General features: G+C 34.9%; 2 protein-coding genes across 3 annotated transcripts in view; one reads left to right on the top strand and one right to left on the bottom strand.

The window, feature by feature from the left end:
* Nucleotides 1–15,877, top strand: part of LOC110091830 (cytochrome b5-like) — a 22,551-nt gene extending 6,674 nt beyond the window's left edge. The window contains exons 3-4 of the mRNA XM_028693204.1: nucleotides 6,676–6,695; nucleotides 15,209–15,877. Of these exons, the coding sequence (XP_028549037.1) occupies nucleotides 6,676–6,695; nucleotides 15,209–15,459 (271 nt within the window). The 3' untranslated portion in view covers nucleotides 15,460–15,877. The remainder of the gene's footprint in view (nucleotides 1–6,675; nucleotides 6,696–15,208) is intronic.
* A 1,767-nt stretch (nucleotides 15,878–17,644) lies between these two features.
* Nucleotides 17,645–21,513, bottom strand: part of LOC110106630 — a 43,726-nt gene continuing 39,857 nt past the window's right edge. For both annotated transcript variants that reach the window (XM_028693160.1, XM_028693161.1), the window contains one exon: nucleotides 17,645–19,174. In XM_028693160.1, coding sequence (XP_028548993.1) covers nucleotides 17,800–19,174 — 1,375 coding nt within the window. In that variant the 3' untranslated portion in view covers nucleotides 17,645–17,799. The remainder of the gene's footprint in view (nucleotides 19,175–21,513) is intronic.

Below are 21,513 nucleotides of genomic sequence, written 5' to 3'. Positions count from 1 at the left end.
CTTGAAGTAATGCATCTTGTGTTCTTTTTTCCCCTTCCAAATATTATGGTTTCTTTCCAACGTCTTTTTTTTGCCTTGAATGGATATTGGATGCTTAAAAAATGTTAGGATAGTGATAAACTTTGAGCAAAATCAAACAAAGATGATATAACAAACAAAACAAAGATTATGAATATAAGGAATACAATTTTACATTTGTCTTTTTGAGGTCCTAGAGATCATATATTCTATTCATTGCATATAAATTTAGCGATAAAGATGGATATATATCGTTTATTTTGAGGCAATTCAGCTACCTATGCTAAAATAAAGGTTGGACATGAAGAGGAAGACTGTTTGTTGCTACTGCACTCTTCTCTTCTCTTCTTTGTTGCAGAAATCTAAATGAAATCTTTTGCTTTCTAATGGAATCAAACCTAGAAGCACCTCATTCTTGAAGAGTAGAAGATCTCCTTTATGCAAACACTTGAAAAAAAGCTCTTCCCTTTGTTCTCTCAGCTGGCAACCCGTCCCGACTTTCTTTCCTCAATTTCTCTCTGTGTTTGTTGTTGTGGGATGTCAATCCCCTTCTTTTAAAACTTTATTTTTCTTGTTAACAAGATATGCGTTTGGTGACATAAAATTAATTATAATAATTTGTTTGATCTCTTAAGGTTGGCAAATATATTTGAAAATTAAATATTTGCAATAAATAGATCACAATTATATCTTATAAAGATTTGATGGGATAAATTTGACTCCATAAATGTAGCAATGTCATGGTTATAGGCAAAAAACTTTTGATGTACTGTGTGGTGAGTGTCCAAATTACTCTTTGTGAGCCATTCTCAATCTATCATTTATAAAGGTTAACCAAGACTTCATAAAGCCTTAGCCTTTTTATTGATATCATTTTTGTGAGTAATTAGCAAGGGTCTATGTGTTTGACATTAACAAGTTATAATGAACCAAATTCAAGTAAACTATGTGTAGTAGTACTGAAGTTGTATGTGTTTTATTCGGGATTAAAAAGACACATTTTTTTTGCCAGATGATTGATGCTTTTGGTTATCATAAAAGAGTGTATTTTCTTATGACCTGTTCAATTCTTCTAGAAAATTTTTGAGTCGAATCATCTCTTTACTGGATTCAATAACATCTACTTATTCAAGTTCCTAGGTGACAATGGGATTATCTTTTATAGTTGTAGCATCCAGTTGATTGTAGGGTCACCCAGAGTATAGATATACGTAGTTGCACCTTCTGGTGTCTAGGTTTGTGCCTAGATCTTAATCAATGTAGCATTGTAGTTTTCAATTGTCTTTTAAACTTGTGGGATAAAATAGTGTTAATCCACTTAAGAGTTTCCCAATGTTTATTTCTCAGATTATTAATTTATTTGTTGACTACTCTCACTTCTTGTGTAACATCTGTCTTGTGTAATTGCATATGTGAGTGATCCAACAGCTGATGTGTAGGGAACTTTTCTCATGTGCTCCTTTTTCTCTTCAATTCATGAAATTTGTTATTTAGTCAATAAGAAGTGCTAATGAGCGACGGACCTACAATCTTTGCCTTTGTTATGTTGAACATATCTAATACCTTTTTTTATATTTAATGCCTTAAAACCTTTGTTCTATTGCGATCTATTTTCATCTTGAGAATTATTTTGGTTTCTCCTAGATATTTCATGTCAAACTCATTTGATAGTTTTCTCTTTAGTTCATAGATTTTTTTTTTAATTTTTATTTATTTTTAAATTTTTTTGTCTCTTTAGTTCATAGATCTTTTGAATATTAGTTTCTGCAATTAACTTATCATCTGTGTATGATAATAAAAATAATGCAATATTTTTTTTGTTCTTTTGAATATCAATCTTTTCAGTTGCAACAAGTGGGAATGCTGGCTTACCGCATATGAGTTAAATTTTTTTCTATTTATTTTCCCATATGATTATTTTTCTTGAATATACTGAGTATAATGTGGATGTTTGGCCTTGCAAAATGTAGCAGACCAAAAGATAAGTTCGCATCTCACATTTATAGCTTTTATTGTCTGGTAACTGAGAAAAGAGGAGAGGAAGAAACGGTGCATGCTTTATGTGCATGTGTTTGGTAAGCATGTCTTTACAAGTATTTGAAGTTTTCACCATATGTTTTTTTGGTAAGCATGGCTGAATATAAATTGAGGCCACTTTTCTTTTGGTATAAGTTTGAACTATAGGTTTCTTCAACCATTCAAATTCTTTTACTCTCTCTTAAAGTAAGTTAGGATCAGTAAGTGCCTTCATTCAAAATTTTTTAGGTATATATGAAATCTCAAGTGACGTTAGCATAGATTTAATGTTGATTCAACATTCTTAAAAGAGTGAGGGTTCAATTCTCTTGAAGTAATGCATCTAGTGCTCTTTTTTTCCCTTCCTCACATCACAATTTCTTTCCAACATCTTCTGCCTTATATGGATTTTGGATATCAAATAAATGTTAGTATTGTGATAAAACCTTTAGCAAAAACCAAATGAAAATGATATAACAAGCACAAGGAATACAAGTTTATATTTGTGTTTTTGAGATTCACATGTCTATGACCTGTATTATGGAGATCATATTTTCATTCTACTAAGCTTCATAGGGGTTCATCAAGGATTTCTCTGCATATAAATTAAGAGGTAAATATAGAGATATGTCAATGACTATGAGGGAAAGCAATCATCTGTCGTTAAAAAAAATAAAGGTTGGACATGAAAAAGAATATTTTGTTATTGCTATTGCCCTTTTCTCCTTCTTTGTTGCATGAATCTGAATGAAAGCTTTTCCTTTTACTGAAACCGAAACAAAGCACCTCCTTGAAGATGTAGAGGATATCCCTTATGTAAACACTTAAAAAACTCTTCCGTTTGTTCTCTATATGTTTGTAGTTGTGGCATGCCAATTCCCTTCTTTTAAGACTATTTTTATTGCTAACAAGATATGAGTTTAGTGGCCTAAAATTAATTACAAGAATTTATAAGATCTGAAAAATGTTGGCAATATCTTGTCAAAAATATTTAATCATTTCTTTGAAAATCTCATTTCAGTATTTGAAATACATAAATCACAATCATGTCTTATAAAGATTTGTTGGGATACAATTGATTACATAATTTTAACAATGTCACACTTGTAGTACAAAATTTTTGATGTGCTGTTTGATAGTTAGTATATGAATTTCTTTTTGTGTGACATCTCTAAATTATCATTCATAAAGATTAACCAAGACTTCACAAAGCCTTAAACTTTTTGTTGATATCATTTTTCTGTGTATATCAACAGGGTTTTGTATTTGTTTGACATAAACGAGTTATAATGGATCAACTACAACCAAATTACATGTCTAGTGATAGGAGTTGTATGTGTTTTATACGGGATTAAAAACCTACGTTCTTTGTCAAATGATGACGCTTTAGTTATCATAAAAGAGTCTATTTTCTACTAGAATGTTTTTGAGCTAGATCATCTCCTTGTTGGCTTCAAAAACAACTACATATTCAGGTAATATAGTCGATATAGTGATTATATTTCATAATTGTGCCATCTAACTGATTGCAGTGCTACCCAAAGTATAGATATACCTACTAGCATTCTTCTTTGTGTCTAGTTATCTTCCTATATCCGAATCAATGTAGTCTTGCAGTTTTCATTTGGTCTTTTAAACTTCAGAGAATAATATCCGAATAAATGTAGTCTTGCAGTTTTCATTTGGTCTTTTAAACTTCAGAGAATAATTGATCATACCTTTAAAATATTGTTAATCTATTTAAGTTCTTTCCAATATTATTTTCTCGGATTACATATGCATTTGTTGACTACTCCCACTACTTGTATAATATCTGATCTTGTTTAGATTATTACATATATGAGTGAACCATAGCTGATGTGTAAGGAACCAAACTCATGTGGTCCTTTTTCTCTTTAAGTTATGAAATTTATTATTGAGACAATCTGAAGTGCTAATGAGTGACAAGCTTAATGTGGTTGTCTTTGTTATGTTGATCATGTCTAACACCTTTTTTATTTATTATGATCACGAAAAATTTAATGTACTAGTAGCCTTGTTGTCATCTTATTATGATCGCGAAAAATTTAATGTACTAGTAGCCTTGTTGTGATCTTTTTTCATCTAGAGATTCCTTTTGGTTTCTCCCAGATATTTTATGTCGAACTTTTTGTTGTCTCTTCATATTAATTATTTTTTGATTATATATCCATGCAAATAACTTGTCATCCATGTATGATAATAAAATTAATGCAATCTTTCCTTGTTCTTTTGAATATAAGTCTCCATGTTGCAACAATGATTCATATCCTGTGCATGAACACATCAAATTTTTGGTGTCATTGGCAAGGTGTTTGTTTCAGGTCATTAAGACTTTTATCTGGCTTGCACACAAGTTTTTCTTTTTAGGTTCATTAAGCCTTTAGATTGCACTATGTAGATGTCTTTCTCTAGGTCATCATGCAGGAAAATTATCTTGGCATCTATCTGTTCAAAATATAGATCTTCTTTTGCCATAATGCTCAACACTAAATGAACAATTGTTAATTTAACCGCAAGACAAAAATATTTCAATGAAGTTTATTCCTTTTTTTTTGTTGAAGCCCCTTTACGAGCAGCAGTTGACTTGTATTTTTTTTATTAATTTATGTTTTTTTAATGCCTATATTCGTTGGGCAATTTAGTTAGTTTCTAGGTGTTCTTATGAAGACCTATATCTCTTTTTTCATAGTATGTTCCCATTTGACAGATTTGTTAACATGTATGGCTTCATTATAGCATTCGAGCATTCATGTATCTTCAAACAACACTGAATAAGGAGAAGAGAATAACAATTGGTTGACTTGTGAGTTCTTTATGATCTTCTGGCTAGGTTCATAGATGTGCTACGCTTAGCTTACTCTAAGAGTTTTTTGTGGTATTTTCTTCCTTTTATTAGCTCAGACAATTCTTCCAGTTTAACAACTCTTGTTCTTATAAAATATAATTTATTAAAGATAGTATTTCTGCTTATAATTTTATTTTACTTTCATTATCCCTCCAAAATGTTAGTTGAACTCCTCTTTCTACCATATATAATGAAGAGCACTTATTAGATTATGGGTCTAGCTCGTCTCAATCAATCTAACAAGTATAAACACTTGATAAACAGGTAATAACCTTCAAATTTGACAAACATATCTCCTCGCCAGTACAGGCTTTCTTAGGAAGCCCAACATTGAGACAAGCTAGACCAAATATGATGTTATGTTTATCACATCCGTCCAGAACGTCTTCATAAGACCTGCATGCAATCTCATATTCCTATGTGTTCATTTAGAGTTATCGTTCATTTTGTCTAAGTACTTCATCTTTATCTTGTAGGGTGAGTTCTTGGAACTATTCTCTCATGATTTCCAATGTGGCACAATAGTTTTTTTTTTTTTTGGGTTTAATCGTTCCTAACAATATAAATTGTATGCACATGATTTTTCTTCAGTTTCATATTCAGATTAGGATTTTTCACTCACATAGTTAAAAAAGGTAGTTTATTTGATAAAATAAACTAGTATCTTTTCTAGTGTGCAATCTATGATGTGAGAACAAATAAATGTTCCTAGATGACGGAAGCAATGGGAGATGACCCTCATACATTGTTGCAATAGTTCTAGCTTTTTGATCTTTTAATTTTTCCAGACTGAGCAAATTCAGTCTCGTCTTTTGCTTTCCTAAAGTATCTCCACGAACGGTGTTTCAACATGACTTTATAAACTTAGAATAATAGAAATTTATCTTTCGACATAAAGGGAATCTTTAAGTTTTCTCGACTCATGTTGCATAGCATTTGTTGACGATAATTTGAACTAATTTTTAGCTGGTGGCAACTCTGCATTTATCTTGTGGCTTGTATGTGGAAGGATACATCTATCTTGTTCTTCCACTCATACCAAGAGTCTCTTTATTTCACTTTTTTTAATATAAACATTGAAAAATGACATGACTTCTTTTGCAACTACGTTGTTCAGTTTCATATTAGTTTTTCTTGAGCTATGATAGATTTGACTTTTGGCTCAACAACATTACGTTATGTTTCTTATTTTTATTCTCTAATTATCCATATATTCAAACATTAACAATGGCTATCTTGGTTTTGATTTGTTTTCTGGATTTGGCATCTCTCCTTCTTTTCTCACTTCCTCTCTATATACTTTGTGGGCTATGGTACGAGCCCATCCTTCCAAAGCTCTATTTAATAAAGACATAGTTTGGAGATATATAATTTAATTACAGATTTTTACAAAATTTTTAATGTTTAAAAGATTTCATTAGACACAAAAATCTTTTAATCATATCTTTTTGAACATTCTTTAATCCAATATTTACAATTATAATAGGAGGTTTTCTAATAATTGTTATTGTAAAGATTTTATTGGGTGATTATTTTGACTACAATATTTAATTACTAACAATGATTCAGAGAGCAATGTCTATTGACAGTCTTGAATGATGATTTTGAGTCAAAGTCCTGTGAAAATCTGAATTGTCAAGGAACCTAAAGTTCAATCATATGCAGCTTTCATCAACTTATATATTTTTTTTTCTTCTTGTTTTCCTTATTTTTTTCTTACAGGTTTTACGTGTACCTCCATTTATGGTATGAACACACCTAGGTGGGTGATGAAGATGTTTGTTAGCAGCAACTGGTGAGAGCTCTGTTAAATGTTTCTTGTTTCATAAAGCTTTAAAGCAGTAGGCTGAAAAACTTTATCCTTTAAACCTGAAAGATGAAACTTGAAAATGTTCAAATTAATATTTGTACCTTTTTTTTTAAATTTAAAACACATCTCTTCTTGCGAAGTAATAGAGGATTGGTAGCCTGTAACCATATTTGGCTTTGAAGGAATTGCCACTTAAAGGATCCTAAGAAGAATACCATCATTTGGTTTCCATATAATAGTTAATAGTCTAGATACTTGCGCAGTTCTACCTCGTCAATTTTAAAACTTCCATCAACCATCTCTTTTTTCTTTAGAGATATCATCCATATCAATGTTTATTCTTGAAGTAGAGCATGCTGAAAAATAATTTAGATCTTTAGAAAATCATTCATGTTTTAAAAATTTATGTGCAGATCTTGAAATCAATAGTCATCCAATTCTTTTTGATAATGAGAGTAGCTAAACTATAAACCAATTTTCATATTTTTTAACAATCCATAACATAGATGAATTTGAAAGAAAATCAATGTATATCATTTCTGAAATCTCAAAGACTTTTTAAGGGAACGTCGTGAAGATTGTGACTTTGTGAGTTCGTAATTCATTAAGGATTGAGTAACAAAAAACTACTTTAAAAAGTGCGTCTAGAAGAAAACACTTGATACTCTCACTGCTATAATGTAGCTCTCCACTCATTTCTCTTAAAAGCTATCAGGCCTGTCACTTGCAGGGCCTGGCATTGCGGCATTAATATTTGAGTTTTCCTTAAGTCTGTGAGGGCTGGACATAGTTATTTGTTTTTTTTTTTTTCCTGTACAGTCTCAGATTTTGCAGATTATCGCTTATTAGCTGGCTCTGTGGCTCAGCAATTGAGGCTTGCTTGGTTATTCCTTTTTTATTGTAAAAGTTAGTCTTTAAAAAATGCGTTAAGGAATGGTAAGTGTTTCTAACGGAGAAGTCAAAATATACAATAAAGCTTTCTCAAACATAGTAAAAAAATGAAGTTCCCTTAAAGCAATTTTGTGGGCTCAAAATTTGCCTCGTTCTCCACCTCTGTGCTTTTCTTTTCGGGGGGAGTTTTAACGGATTAAGTTCCGGGGTAAATTTTGGGAAGGCAGATGGGTTTGTAGATAAGACACTACCCAAAGATTTCGCCCTCACTTTGTGAGGACTTTATGATCTAAGTTCTTGTTTCCGATAGGCGCAAGCCCCTATAGTTAATTACCCCTCTCAATCATGAGAGAGAACTTTCGATTAAGGCTAGTCGTCAATCAGATACGTGAAGATATGTGTTATCTGACATATAATAGCAGCATGTGTATTGGTATTTGGAAATGGTTGAGAATTTGAAGGTTTGATATTTAAAATTGGAAATTTCACCATCGTGCACTTAAAGCGGATGGTGGGGGAATGGATGATGGACCCGATCAAGATCCCATAGTTCCGTCGTCCCGGGCCATCGTGATCCTTGGTTTACTTAGTCAGAGGAGGTAGTCGACCCAACCTGAAAGAAGGATCCTTGTCGGCAGCCATGGGTTGTTATGTCCAAGGGGATCTTGAGATCTGGGGCAGATATATTTGTCTAAGGGGGTAAATTTGAATCAACCTTAGCTAACAGAGGGCTTTGTGCCCTATCGATCATATCCTATTGATTCACATCTCAAGGATTTGATGCCAGTAAGGAACGTATTGGCTCTAGTCATAACCGGTATCTCGGGGTGCCACTTAGCGGCAAAACCACTCAGTTCAGAGGTCCCCGAGTCATAATCGTTTATCCTGCGGTGTCATTTGGTGGCAAAACTGCCAGAGGACACCACGTCCTTACTGGCAGGAAATTATTTGAGAATTGATTATATTGATATTTTTAATTAGACATTTATCTCTTATGAGCTGAAATATATTTTCATTTTGTCTACCCCAGCAAACTGTTGCAGAGGGTAGATAGATTTTGCTTTAAGTGGTTTGATGAATTATTTCAATTTTAAATATATTGGATTTTGGGATTTCAGAATTTTAGATTTTTGGGTATTTGGGATGATATTTTGAAATATTTAGAGTTAACACATCCGGTTGATATATGCATTCAACACAACCATCATCGGGGTGACTTTGAGGTCACTTGAAAATATTTAAATTTTGTGGAAGTTTGAGGGCACTTTGAAATATTTGAAATTAACTCTTCTGGTTGAGATCTACATTCAACACAGCCATCGTCGGGGTGTATGGGATTATTTCTACTTGTAGATTGAACTTTGTCAATCCCTTCAAGTTGTCAACAGAGGACCGGGTTTGCCATAGGCTTTGTGCCTTTATTGGTGAATTTTCTTTATTGAAAGCCTTGAAGACTTAATATGAATGTATTAAAATAAATATATCGGTCCCCACAACCGTATATTTATTCGATGATTCTAACCATGTCGACTCCTATTGACCCACATAGAAGGATCGGGCTCAAACATGAATTCAAATTTATTGACCCGCGCAACATTCCTAGATGTGACGTATGTTCCTAAAACACACTCGTCGGGGCCCATGCTGGTGTTTGGGGGTATTTTATAATTATTTGTTGAACCTTGTCAACTTTTATCTACCTGCGTAAGATTGGGTTCAGGTTTATTGACATTTGCAGCATCCCTAGACGCATGTGTGTATCAATAACATGCTGGCCGAGGCCCATACGGGTGTTTGGGGATATTTTATAATTATTTATTGGACTTTTTCAACTCCTATTTACTTGCTTAGGAGGATCAGGTTAAATTTAATGACCCGCGCAACATCCCTAGACGTAACGTGTTTCTACAACACGTTCGCCGGGGCCCATGCAGGTAAATGATTTTATCGATGAATCTTTCTTATAAAAAGCCTTGAATGCCTAATATGAATGTATAAAATAAATATCCCGGTCGACCTTGTGAACATATATTTATTTAATGGTTTGAACCGTGTTGAGAAGGATCGGGTTCAAACTTTGATTCATTATTTAGCCTGCGCAGCATCCCTAGATGTCACGTGTATATCTATAACACGCTCGTCGGGGCCCATGCGGGTGTTTGGGGGTATTTTATAATTATTTGTTGGTCCTTGTCGACTCCAATTTACCTGCTTAGGAGGGTTAGATTCAAATTTATTGACCCGCGTAACATCATTAGATGTCATGTGTGTACCAATAACATGCTCGCTGGGGCCCATACGGGTTTATGATTAGACTTGCCTCTTGTGTACCTATGTGTATACAAACTACGGTGCATGTGCGGGGGCATTTTCAGATATTTTAGTTGTGTAGGTAACTGTCATTTGAATGCAAACAACATTCCATTTGAGAACTTATATACGCTTTCTGTCCGCTAATACAAGTATTGCGGATCCGGTGGTGTTGTTACATCTTGTAGAAGCTTGTATTTAATGAGTCTTCTGCACTTGCTCTGGCACTTTATATTTATAGAGAGTATCCTACAACAACTCGTAGGAGTTCGTATTTAAAATATTCACCTTGTATTTTTGCTTGTGGATAATAGATAAGGTGTACAACGGGTCTCCCACAATAGCCCGTAAGAGCCGGTGTACACCATATATCCTTCGCCTTTGAGTTTTGTACAACCATCAGTGTGAGTTTAGGGGACCATTCATTCATCAGGAATTTGCAAGGCTCAATAATCTTATCCAACTCAATGTTCAAAGTCTGATTGAACTGAGACTCATCCTATCTTTAAAATGAAGATTTGATCTAACTTCTTCCCAAGACTTGTATAGAGTTCAACGGGCGACTACTAGGTTATGCCATCATCATCATTTTCTGTTGTCGGATTAAATAAATAATCAATCATTTCAACCTTGGATGACTGCATTCTCGCTGATGTAATACAGTTGATGTGCATCGTTGTTATTCTTCGTTGCATGTGAAATCCTTCTAATTTGAATTGACATGTTGAATGTGAAATGAATCTTTGACAATGTCGTTGAACCCTTCTGCTTGTAGGGAACTAGTATATTCAGTTTTAGTCAAGTGGCATTGATTGTACGAATGAGATGTTTGCCTCGAACTTTTTAAATGCATCTTCGCTAACCATTGTTGATTGTAGATTACAAGATTCAATATGCTTGCTTATATTTTGATCTTGATTGTAGGGATACCCTAGCGTTTGTTGTATGCTTCTACATATGCTTGTAGAGCATATCACCAACTACATTAAGTCATTATATTCGTTGTACCCTGATCTCTTTCACTTACAAGATATTTGTACAATTACTTGCATGCTGACTTGTACTGACTGTGGGAGGGCCACACTTCAACCTTAATTTGATATTTCATTTGTCGCATGTCTCCTCTTGAACATGTCTTGTATGTTGGCGCTGATTGTGAAGTGTTGTATTTGTTGTGTATCATCCTGTGCATTAATCTCTTTTGTTTGTAGTGGAGCAATATGTTTGATTAAGTGATTGAAACATGCATCGTACTCAATCATTGTCACTTGTGAGTGAGTTATCTTGCATATAAGTTGCAATGCTTGTTGGAGAGAAGACTGTACTTGCTTAATATTGGGAGATTGCAAGTGATAGGGACGCTCCATCTTCTTGCATAACTGCTACGGAGAATGTCATCAACTCTAATTTTGTTATTCACAAGGCAGTGTTGCAAAGTATTTGCTTTATTTGCTAAATGCCTTTCATTTAATCTCCGGGTGAGTTGCATTCATCACTATTGCGCATATGATAAATCACATACGGTTGCTTGTAAACATTTATGCTTTGATCTACGAGAAAATGATTGTATGTAATAAGAGTCTTTCAGCATTGCATATAAGCAATATATGTGTCCCTTGCTTTGGACCATTGTTGTTTGCAAATTGACCTCATTAAGGATACTGATGTATTTATTGCATGCCGACTTCCTTCGTTAATTGATGTTCCTCACTTGTATGCTTTGAGAGTTTATTCAGTGCTCATTTGCATTGGGTGTTTATTGACCATTTGTATTGTGTCTTGTTCATTGATACTTATTTGGAGGTCTTGCGTCATTGTTCGCGAGTAATTTGTATGCGGGATTCCGCTTCTATCACAAGTCCTTGTACATTTGCTTGTATAGTTGGCCTCTGCTTGTATGGCGTTTATTTGAATACACTTGAATGTTTGGAGTCATTATTTGTAGCTGCTCGTTACCATTTGTAAGTAGATTATGCATCTCTTTGTGCTCGTTACCATTTGTAAGTAGATTATGCATCTCTTTGAAGACATATTATTGAGCTTTCCACTTAATCTTTGCTTGTGAATAGGTTGCATTTGTTACAATCATTTTTGAATCAATTATAAGTAAGTCACGCTGAAATCCGTAAGTCTTTTGTTTGGTTATTGATATTCATTAGAAAGATCTAGGTCTTTATTTAGTATTTACATTGATATAGTGGAGTATTTGCTAAGTTAAAGTCTTATTTCATAAAATTGGGTTCAAGTTCTCTTGCATCAATCTCCATGTGGTCCTTTTGAATTTAGGTTTTTTGCACTTCATTCAAGTTCAAATACAATTCACTATCGATCGTTCAATTTAAGTCTTTGCTTGAGTTCAAGTAGCAAGCTCAAGTTTTATGTCCCCTGCAGTTCTTTGAGTTCAACAAGTTCGAGTCTTGTTCAAGTCCAATGTCGACCATATTCAAATTACTCATTGATATTTTGATTTTAAGTCTCTTATAATTATTCGATTTTGTTCAAATTAGATCCGAATTCATTTAGTTTCAGGTCCCCCATTATTTGTAATTTGAATCCAAATTAAGTCCCAATGAAATCCTCTGTCCACCCGAATTTTCGGCAGCCTCCCGGCATCTCCCCTGTTTGGGAGAAATTTCAGGAGTTTGGGCCTCCCGCCACGTTAGAGAAAAGCGTGCACGGTTGGTGTCGTGGGACACCGCGACCGTAGTCTTTGTCCCCCATCACGCTAGAGAAAGACGTGCATGGGTCTTCGGGAACCTATTTAAAAATGCTCAATTTTATATATTCGTCCCCGTCACGCTAGAGAAAAACATGCATAGGGCCCGCCTGCCTCGTTGTAAGCGTCGCACCGAGTTTCCTCTCACCACGCTAGAGAAAAGCGTGCAGGATGGATTCCTCGACGCACCACAAACTCCGAAAATAGGACTTTAGGATATTATCCGCTTCTTCGCAAGCATCGCAACGAATTTCCTCCTATCATGCTAGAGAAAAGCGTGCATAGATGGTTGTTCGTCGCGTTGCAAGCCCCGAAACGAGTTTTCTTAAATTTGAAAAATTCTTCTTTTTTTCTCTCTTTTATCTTTTTTAGTATCGACAATATATGAATAATGATAATATCATTATTATTAATAATAACACTATTATTGACAAGAATAATATTATTAAAATGATGCCATTATTATCATAATAATAATAATCATAATATTATGATAATAATATTAGCTTCAATATTAATATTAATGTTAAATGCATAACATCAAAACATTGAGGTGAGGGAGAGAGTGATCACCTTGATTAAGCTAGGGATTTGGGTTGGGTTGAGTGAGTTGGAGTGAGTTGGGTGAATTGGGCTGAGTGGAGTGAGTTGGGCTCTATGTAAATAGATATATGGGGAGGTGATGGGTTGAGTTCGGCTAGGGCTGGTCGTGGGGTTCGAATGGGGAGGGCAGAGGCGGCTTGCTGCAGATGGCTTGAAGGAGATCGGGATGGAGGGAGATCGGCTTGAGGAGGATTCGGGAAGGGAAGAAGCTCTCTCTCTCTCTCTCTCTCTCTCTCTGTCTCTCTCTCTCTCTTTGCAAACGGGAAAGGGGGGGTGGAGAGATGGAATTGACGTTGGAGCAAGTGGGTTCGAGGTGGACGTCGGGCTTCTGTGGAGTTTTCGGTTTGGGTGGATTCAGGAAGAGAGGTTGAGGGCTATGAGAGCTTTGGAGTCGGCTAGAGGATCGCAAGGCATAGAGCCTCAATCGACGAGTTGTAGGAGGTCGTGGATTCAGATGGAGTTCGATAGTGTGCGTGTGAGAGCGAATGGGAGCACCTCTTCCTTTTATTAACGCAAGCAGGCAACAAGATGGAGGGGAAATCATACACTCGAGGTGGGATAAGGGGGTGGATACGACAGATCAGCGCCATTTGCAGGGGATAAGATATTGCAGTGGCTGCAGATACGGGATTCAATAGGATTTGCAGGATGGGGCGCTACAGGTAATGATGTTTTGTAAATTTTTTTATTCTCTGGTTTCCTTTTGGTTTTATTATGAAGGTCAACACATTTCTATAGAAGTGTCCCATCCAAACAACAACAACATCAAGCCTTATCCCACTACGTGGGGTCGGCTACATGAATCCTTTTTCTCCATTGTGTCCTATTAAATGTCAAATTCTCGTTTAAATCGAATAAAGAAAGGTCATTCCTAATATTTCTAACCAAGTTTTTTTAGGTCTGCCTCTACCTTTCTTAACATAAGTCAAATGTTATGACCTCTGTCTAAACTCTCCAACAGGTCTTGGAAGGATTCCGTTTTATGTGACCAAACAATACCTAAAGTAACTCTCGTCTAATCTTATTTTTTTACTAGGATGCTAACTTTTTCATGTATACCATGCTTTTCGTATCCTATCATTAAGGGCAAAGCACATCCATCACGTGAGCATACTCATCTCTGGCAATCAACTTAACGTTAGTATTATGCTCTCTTATTTAAATGGCTCACATTCACAAACCATTAAGCATTGCACAAGCGCTCACTACGGAATCTTATAGAATTTTCCCTAAGATGTTGTGAGGTCACTTTTCTATCACCAACAGCCGATGCTATTCCATTCAAAAACCATCAACTTGAATTCTGCTGATATATCCCATCTATTTCACCATCACTCTGAACAATAGATCCAAGATATCTAAAACGTGTACTTTATTAATGATTTGTTTGCCAAGTCACAATCCCCTCACGTAGGTCTATACTATAAAATTCACTCCATATATTTCGTTTTAGATCTACTCAAGCGAAAACCTTTAGTCTCTAATGTTGACCTCCATAATTTAAGTTTACTTTCAACTCCCTCTCTAGTCTTATCAACAAGAAGAGTATCATAAGCAAAAAGCATACACCAAGGTACATCCTCATACATTCCACTACTTGGTCAAACCACCTTGTGTTTGAACACAAGTAATAGCTCCTGCATACATATCTTTAATGATTTGAATATAAGCATTATTAACTCTTTTCTTTTCAAGAACTCTCCATGGTACTTCTCTCCATAGCACTTCTCTTGAAACCATCCAAACAACGATAAAAAAATAATTTTGCCGTTTCTAAACGGAAAAGAAAAAAAAAAGCCGAAACAAACAAGGCCTGAATCCTATGTTAGGTTGACTCTGTGGAAAATAGCCATAATCTCTCCCACTGGTTCTTCTCTTTAGATTTGCAGCAAAACTCATGCAAAATCATTCATTTGCATATATAGAATATAATCCAAAATTCATTCTCTATTTTGCATTTTCTTTTAATTTTTTGCAGGGAAAGATGCAACAAATGACTTTGAAGATGTAGGCCACAGTGACTCCGCAAGAGATATGATACACAAATACTGCATAGGAGAGATTGATGCTTCGACTGTTCCAGCTAAACGTGCCTATGTTCCTCCCCAGCAAGCACCATACAATCCTGATAAAACCTCAGACTTTGTCATCAAGATATTGCAGTTTCTGGTTCCCATATTGATACTGGGCCTTGCTTTTGCAGTCAGATACTACACCAAAGCAGAGTAGGCAAACTTCTATTGAAGGAAATGGGAAATTTAAAATGTCCAGTTCACTGTATTACATATTGTTATTGAGTTGCTGAAAGAATTTGTTGACTAAGGCTTCATTTGGGACGACTTTCTTACTACTTCTTAAAGCAGCTTTCTAGTACAAAAGTTAATTTTTGTACTAGAAAGCCGCTTTAAGAAGCAATTTTTGTACTAGAAAGCTGCTTTAAGAAGTAGTAAGAAAGCTGTCCCAAATGAAACCTAAGAGAGCATGCATGCGTTGGATGGATTACCTTTGTTCCCACTAGTGAATTCATATACTATGAAGATTTAAAGATTCTATTATTTAGGCTGTAGCAAATGGAGCCGTTGAAGGTAATGAAGATTCAGTTGATGGGATTCAATCAATGGATGTAGCTCCTGCTTTATCATTGTTATTGTTCCCTTTTCTTCTGTGGGTTACTTCGTTTTGGTTGTTTTTGTGGTGGAGAGGCTAAATGGGCACTAACTTGAACCAAATGGATCAGATGAGTAGGAGTTGCTGATTCAAACCGAATGATTCAGGTTGGTTCATTTCAAAGGTGGAGTTGTGTAGTTCTGAGGGGGGACAATTGCCCCCCTAAAAAATCCCCCCCCCCCCTACAAATTTTATTTTTACTCATAGCTGATCTTTTTTCATGCAATTTGTCCCTCCAAAAATCGGAAAATCTCTTGGTCTTTTGTTTTTTTATCCGATTATATTGAACTTTTTTAACACTAATAAATTGGTCTGTCAAATGCAATTATGTGCAAAATAAATTATTTTTGCGATTTATAAATATTTTTTTCCTTATAAGTTTGTCATTTGACCCTTGAGAATTAAGGTTGGTTTGGACCTTGATTCATTTTGTTACTTGAATTGAAAACAACTTCATTCCCAGTTATAATTTTCATGATTCTGAAATCAGAACTATCCTAATTACTATAAATTTAGACCAAATTTCTTATATATAGGTGTTAAAGTCTAAGTCGAGCCCGAGCGCGAAATCAATATAAGCTTGACGATTAGTTGAGTTTGATTTTACGAGTTCAAGTTGGCTCGCAAATTGTGTTATTTATCATGCAAGGAAAATTTCGATTCAAGAATTTATTAATATCTTAGACCAATTCATCAGACTCCCAATCTTACTCATTTGTGCATCTAAGCCATTAGTCAATTCAATAATTTTCCTTTGGCTCATATAGCTCATGGATTCTCCCTTCTAGTCACAACAGATCATACCCACCTAAATTGCACCAACTTTGGTGCCCTGGTTGGCTTGAGTATGAAAAATAATAATAATATGAAAATTGCTCAATCTTTTGTTCCATGGAGTCACAAAAACCATGAAGAAATTTGCTCTTTCATTCATGCAGAGCTAGCCCAAATCTCAATTCTAAAATAATAATAATAATAACAATGCAGCAACAACATCAAGCTTTTGTTACACAATGTTGGGTCGGCTACATCAATCATTTTTCTCCATTACCCTCTAAAAATTCAATTTCTCGTTTAAATCTAATAAAGAAATACCATTTCTAATATTTTCTAACCAAATCTTTTTAGTTATACTTCTACTTTTCTTAACACAAATTAAATCTAATACATATACTTTCCTAACCAGGTCATTAGAAGGCTACAATTTTATGTGACCAAATCATCAAAGGCGACTCTCTCTAATCTTATATTCCACCTGAGAATTCTCATCTCTACAACACTTAGTATTATGCTTCTCTTTTAATGGCCAACATTCCGCACCATAAAGCATTGCAAGTCTTACCACAATCTTATAGAATTTTTCCTTTTTAAATTTGAGGGGAACTTTTCCATCACACAATAATAATATAATAATAATAACAATTAATCTGATACAATTGTAGTAAATTTTTTTTCAGATTAATAATAATAATAATAATAATTTGAAAAAATATACTACGATTGTCTCAGAATGGGCTTAAATATCATTAAATTTGCTTTAAATTAATAATTTATATGAAAAAATTGTATCAATCAGTCTTGCGACAAATTTAAAACTATCCTAATATAATTTGAAATAAGATATTTGATACAATTTTTCTCTGCATCATAAGACATGAAGGAATTTTGATTGTATCATCTGATAAAGAGATCATATATTTTAATATAGCATAAATTCTAGCAATAAAATAGAGTTGTGGACCCTTAATATAGGAAAATCAACTTTTCTTTAGAAAAGCGCAGCCTGAGCGCCTCATGAGAAAAAAGTCCATTAGACACTAGAATAAACAACAGCTTGAACGTAAAGGCAAAAGCTATCAGGGAAGAGGAAGGGAGATACATAGCCAAGAAGAAAATATTAGATCATGAGATCTTGTCATGGAGGTTTACAACCAGATCATGAGCATCATCAAGAAGCTTCCACACATCTAAATGACCTGCCATATTGTTGCATTCTCTTAGTATCTCTTCCATGCTGTTGTACCTCTCAATGATCAACTTCCTCCTCTGAAGGACACACGCCGCAATCGCATAGAGAAGCAAGTCATCGGTCGGAGGCACCCGGGACCTTATCCTCGACCAAGCCGATGTCCCAAAACCAGACCGAATAGCTGTCTGGTCTGCCCACATCACCTCCCATAAGCACACTGTCTGCTCAAAGTCGAGCTCCCGCCGGAAAAGCACCACCACCATTCTATAAACAAAGAAGCAGTCCTCAGCTTGAAGCTTCTCCAAGTGTTTGTACAGGTGAGGGTCTTTGAACTTGATGATCTTGGAGACAATGCTAAGCTGCCTGCGAATGCCAACTTCATCAAGCCTAAAGTTATGGCGTGCTTTCATCATGAATCCCACAAAGCACCAAAATGCCTCATCATCTTCCTCCATTACTGAGATTATGGGTGACAAGAGGTCGCTCATCCCTTGGCAGTATCCAATATCTGGGTCATATATTGCATATGCTTCAAGAACTACAACAAGACGAGCAGCATGAAAGATCATGTAAGGCTCCAGATGGTCATAGTCCTTTAGACCGACAGCCTCGGCAAGTTCGAGAGCCTTTTCCTTCAAGACAGCAGCCTGTGCTGGTGCATAAATGACCCACTCTGCATTGGCTCGCACCGCATCTAAACGGATGATGCGCCGCCATGTTGTGAAGTCTTCTACGGTCTGTGCAGGTTTAGAAACACTACATTTGAGAGAATTTGTCGTAGCAGATCGAGAATTAGCTTCCTTATTCTCTTGCGTGGTGGAGGCTATTGAAGTTCTCCCACTCTCTTCTGATGAGGTCTCTGAGTCGGAAGATTCAGTTTCACCTGTGTACAAACCAACCTTTGTGATCTCACTCTTGAAATGACCCATCTGATTTGTCTGATCAACTTGAACAACCTCATTTTGATCTTCGAGCGCATTAGCACAAGTGATGTTACTTTTATCATCAGATGCACCGGCTTGAGAATTCGTCGATCCTTCTAAGGGAATGCTCATATGAGTTGTCATACTCCGAGGTCCGGAAGTAGAGGCTTCATCAGTGAGAGTATGCTCTACGTCACCATAATCCTCATGGGAGAAAGGCTGCTCCACAAATTCTTCTTCTTCAGGTTGTGGAGATACAGGGCATCCACTGAAGCTAGGACTGTCCATATGATCGACTTCATCTATGTCTTTCAACATCTTGTCACCATCATAACCAAGTTTTAACAAAGATTGACATATTTTCCTTAGTTTATTGAATTCCTTCCTGCGCTTCGTTAAAATGATTTTTACTCAAATTTTTGCAGAATAAGCACAAATATCTAGAATACTGTCACTACCGACTTACTGCTGCAATATTAATTATAATTAGACTAGTGTAAATGCAAACTAGGACATTAATAAATTAGGAATTACACGTCACATGTCCTTTAACAGATCAAAACTACCAGCCAGTTTAGTATAACTTCGTAAGTTATGCAATACAACCGGCAAATCGGTTCAAGTAGACTCAACTTTTCAGAAGTCAAACTCAAAGAGTTGAACTAGTCAATACATGAATGGTGTAATTATGTTTTAGTTTCTCTATAAATAGGATGTTATGTATGGACTTTTAGAATTAGTCTTGGATTATGGAAATAATGACAATTTTATGCATCGCTTGTGTGACTTGTTTTCTTGTCTGGAGGATTTTCCAACAACCTGAAGTCTTAAATTTGAAAGTTTGTCATTGTAATGATTTATTTTATTGTGTTTATTCCATATATAACACTATTTTAACAATTTTACTGCATAGCCTACGTCAATTTGATATCAAAGTGAATTTCCTGTTACTTCAATTTCATTTTCATTAATTTCTCATCATTTTGCACGCGAAAGTAATATTTTCTATATATTTGAGATTTCAACGGTTAGCATTTTATGCTCGATTGCAACCAGTTTTTATGTTGTCCCTCTCCCCAATGTTTTCTCCCTCTTATAGCGAGCCCAAAAAGAATCGTCTGTCCCCCTCTACTTTTTCTCTCCACTTAGTTTTATCGCCAAGATTCCTTCAACTACCCGCAGGAAATCTCAACAAAATTTTCATTATTTGAAATTAAATTTAAACTAATTTTTTTTTAAAGCATCTCCACAATTAGTTGCTCAAAATTTCAAAATATAATCCAATCACAATTAATCCCATTTATTAATAATATTACTAATTAACGGGCTTTTATTTTCAAGACTAATTTTACCATGGATTGAAAGATGGTTTATTAGGGACGGGAAACCATTTCGTGTTTTATTCTTTAACTCCCAACATATGCCACATCCTAATGGATTATTAGGGACGGGAAACCATCTCGTGTTTTATTCTTTAACTCCCATCATATGCCACATCCTATTAAGAACCCAACCCAACACAAGCATATAAATGTCAATAGGTCACTTAAATAGTTTATGAATATTACTTATAACTTTTGTGAAATGAAATATTTGATTCTTCATTTAACCAAAGCTAAGCGAATCATGAACTTTCCCCAATGTTGTTGAAGTAAATAGAGAATAGAATATATATATATATATATAATAGAAACCCATCCCATATACTATATATAAAAGGGGCGGGCACAAGGCCCTATTACAAAGAAAGATACAAAAGTATCAAATTATTTAATACAAAAGATAATAGACAACAACCATTTGATTTTTTTCAAGATAACAACATCAAAGTGGGGAGTAGAGATTGAACACAAAACCTCAAGGATAGAAATGGAGGTATAAACCACTATGCCAAGGCTTGATTCATGCAAATAGAAAACAAGATGAATACATTTTCTATAGCAAAAAAACCTATAAGTGTAGTATTTGTTGCTCATCACTGTTGTTCTCTTCCATCATTCCTACGTTAGTTATAAGGCATCAAATTTCTCCGAGAGGCACAATTATAAAGAAAATATTGGGTATCTATGATGCACCGACATTTCTCATAAAAGAGACATGCAGTTCCGACACCGCTGTCTGACCATTGGACACTCGTCCGACACTCCTTCGACACGCCGAAAACGTGTTCGATTAAAAAAATATTAAAAACAAATTGGACACGCGTGTCCGACATGCGTACCTTAAATATTTTATAATTTTTTTAAAATATAATTTCTTATATTTGACGAGATTTAAACTAAATTCTCTATTCCTATCCACAACACCAAATCAACGTCTGCATTTAATACCCATTCCTCGAATATTTTCATTTTCATTTCTCTTTGGCAGGTGAAGGTATCTCATCATCTTTTTTTGCACAATTACAAATCTTTCTCTGTTGAACCAGAGTTGAAAATAGTGATATCAATTGATGATGATATGAAGGCCAAAAACAAACCTCTAAAGTTAATCCTAGTAGTTGAAGATTGAATGCTTGATGTTTTAGTAAGTGATTATTTGCTTATATTTTTGTGGTTGTACTAGATATTTTAGTACAAATATTTCTATATTATAAGCTAAGACGAGTTATCATGTTATTCATTTATTATTGTTTATCATTTTTAATATTGATATTACATTAATTATATAATACAGCTATTTTAAAAAATGTATTATCGTGTCCGCGCAGTACCCGTGTCCAAT

Source organism: Dendrobium catenatum, unplaced genomic scaffold (assembly GCF_001605985.2).
Source record: "Dendrobium catenatum unplaced genomic scaffold, ASM160598v2 fragScaff_scaffold_231, whole genome shotgun sequence".
In the NCBI taxonomy this organism is placed as follows: Eukaryota; Viridiplantae; Streptophyta; class Magnoliopsida; order Asparagales; family Orchidaceae; genus Dendrobium; species Dendrobium catenatum.
The sequence above is the reverse complement of the archived record's forward strand: the minus strand, read 5'-3'. Positions and strand labels throughout refer to the sequence as shown.